Genomic DNA, 2773 nt, shown 5'->3' with positions numbered 1-2773 from the left:
GGAATATTGTGTGCAATTCTGGTCTCCTTCCTATCAGAAAGATGTTGTGAAACTTGAAAGGGTTCAGAAAAGAGTTACAAGGATGTTGCCGGGGTTGGAGGATTTGAGCTTTAGGAAGAGACTGAATAGGCTGGGACTGTTTTCCCTGGAGCATCGGAGGCTGAGGGGTGACCTTATAGAGGTTTATAAAATCATGAGGGGCATGGATAGGGTAAATAGGCAAAGTCTTTCCCCCCCACGGTAGGGTGGTTTAAGGTGAAAGGGGAAAGATTTAAAAGGGACCAAAGGGGCAAATGTTTCCTCACAGAAGGTGAGGAAGTGGTGGAGGCTGGTACAATTACAACATTTAAAAGGCATCTGGATGGGTATATGAATAGGAAGGGTTTAGAGGGAGATAGGCCGGGTGCTGGCAAATGGGACTCGATTAGGTTAGGGTACCTGGTCAGCATGGACGGGTTGGACCGTAGGGTCTGTTTCGGTGCTGTCTGACTCCCTCTCTAATGGGGGCACTGGGCGAACCGTCTCTACACCACATGGGGAGGGGACTGCAGCGAGTCAAGGTGACAGCTCACCGCCTCCACCTTCTCCAAGGGGCAATGAGGGACATGAGGTTGAGGGCAATGACGATAAAAACCAGCCCAGCCACACGACACTCTTTTCAGGCCACACAAGTGGTAAACTGATCCCGGATGATTCCTCGGAGAAAGACCACCGGAATAGCTTCGGGATTCTCCACTGGTTAGTAGATACTCGCGACCTACTGCACCAGCCCCCACCCCGACAAGGATCTGGAAATTAACCAGACCCCACACCAAACGGCCCCCACTTTAATCAAACAACACTTCACATCTTTCAGCAGGTTGAAGGCACATCCATTTCTCTGCCGTTCTGCGTTAGCCTGTCACAACAAAACCTTCCGCAAATACAACACCCAACTCAATCAGGAGATGTGATTTCCACCAAACCCCCTCATTGACCTTCCAGATACAGCCACAACCTCGAGGGAGGACTGCAAGGTGGTGAAGCAACCGGGGGTGGGGGGGCTGTGCCAGCCAACGGAATCAGTCGGAGTCAGTGAATCACCATCAGGTCCAGAGGAAGAGATTAGGTAGGAAAGATCCCTCTACGCTGTCCCCCCATCAAATGCTCCCATGACAAGGACAGCATGGGGTTAAATACAGAGTAAAGTTCCCTCTACACTGTCCCCCATCAAACACTCCCAGGGACAGGGACAGCATGGGGTTAGATACAGAGTAAAGCTCCCTCTACACTGTCCCCCATCAAACACTCCCAGAGACAGGGGGTTAGATACAGAGTAAAGTTCTCTCTACACTGTCTCCCCCATCAAACACTCCCAGGGACAGGGACAGCATGGGGATAGATACAAAGTAAAGCTCCCTCTACACTGCCCCCCCATCAAACACTCCCAGGGACAGGGACAGCACCGGGTTAGACACAGAGTAAAGCTCCATCTACACTGTATCCCCACATCACATCCTCCCAGGGACAGGGACGGCTCGATTGGAGGGTGGAAATCTGAAAGGAGAACAGGGTGTGGGATGTGGGTCTCACGGCAGCCAGTGTAACCCTTTGATAAACTCTCAGAACGTGGCATGTTCGCTACCTGACGGCTAACTGGGTACTCACCCACCTAAGCTGGGGCCAGGCTTCTCCTGTGAATGGGAGGAGGTAGTTAACAAACACAGAGTTAAAAGTCACAACGACAGGCCGCCCGGTTTAAATCCGTATTCCCTTGGGGAGCAGGGATCACAAATCTCAAAAACAAGAATAGGCAAAACCAGCAGATTCCGGAATCCCAGCCTCGAAGCGGAGAGAGCTACGGGCCCTCAGTTGGTAAGGCGGCAGGAGTTGGAGTGGGTCCTGTGGCCCTACAGGCCTGTTCCATCTTCCAATAAGGTTCCTTCTGTGAGGTCACCTCTCGTTCTGCTGAGCTCCTGCTCGATTCCATCTCTCTTTCCAGACGCTGCCCAAGCGCCCTGCGACATGTTCTCAGCCCGCTGCGTGCAGCCAAGGGTGTGCCAAGCTGGAGGGCTCCCGCTAAAAACGCCCAGGACGAGACAGAGGAGGCAGGGGGAGGGGGGACAGGGAAAGGAAAATGCGTGCGCACCCCCCTCTGACCACCACAACCCCCCCCCACAGCGCTTTCTTTCCCCAGTTCGTTTCGACGAGGAGTTCAAGCAAATCAGGAGGAAGAGAAAGAAGGATTCCCGTTCGGTTTATTTTGAAATCCAGACCGCGATGGTTTTACACACAGACGGTGATTCAAACACGGGCAGCAGCAGTGGGTGAGGGACTGGGGGGTAGGGGGGCACTGGAATGCCACAGTGGGTGTGAGGTTATGGAGTTGCCAGACAGCTTGAAGGCTCTCACACAAACAGGCTACATGTACCTATCGGCAGCTAGCCACCTCCTCCCTGCCTGCTGCGTATACAGTACCTTTGTGGGCTGACGAGCTCTCCAGGGAGGTGACCGGGTGGAGCCACCTTTCAGCCCATCTCTTAATTCTGATAGCCCAGGACTTCCCACCCATAGCATTTTTGACATTTGAGCCTGCATTATGACTAGAATAAGATATGGCATGATATCCACCTCCACTCTGGTGCTGCGCCGCTCCGCTGGGTGGCTGGCAGGCCTGGGTCCCAGGTTCTGACAGCTCAGAGATGCTCTTCTCGGGCTGCTGCACGGGTTTCTGCAAGGAAGCAGACAGAGAGAGTGAGAGAGTGAGAGCGAGAGACGGGGGGGAAAGAGAGCG

The 2773-nt window shown here is 53.5% G+C and overlaps 1 protein-coding gene across 1 annotated transcript in view; it reads right to left on the bottom strand.

Moving 5' to 3' along the window:
- Positions 1-2265: 2265 nt before the first annotated feature.
- LOC122547615 (serine/threonine-protein kinase WNK3-like) overlaps positions 2266-2773 on the bottom strand; it is a 15131-nt gene continuing 14623 nt past the window's right edge. Inside the window, exon 5 of the mRNA XM_043686217.1 lies at positions 2266-2710. Coding sequence (XP_043542152.1) covers positions 2411-2710 — 300 coding nt within the window. The 3' untranslated portion in view covers positions 2266-2410. The remainder of the gene's footprint in view (positions 2711-2773) is intronic.

Source organism: Chiloscyllium plagiosum, unplaced genomic scaffold (genome assembly GCF_004010195.1).
Source record: "Chiloscyllium plagiosum isolate BGI_BamShark_2017 unplaced genomic scaffold, ASM401019v2 scaf_13424, whole genome shotgun sequence".
NCBI lineage: Eukaryota > Metazoa > Chordata > Chondrichthyes > Orectolobiformes > Hemiscylliidae > Chiloscyllium > Chiloscyllium plagiosum.
Note: the sequence above shows the minus strand (reverse complement) of the source record. Positions and strands in the feature narration are given on the sequence as shown.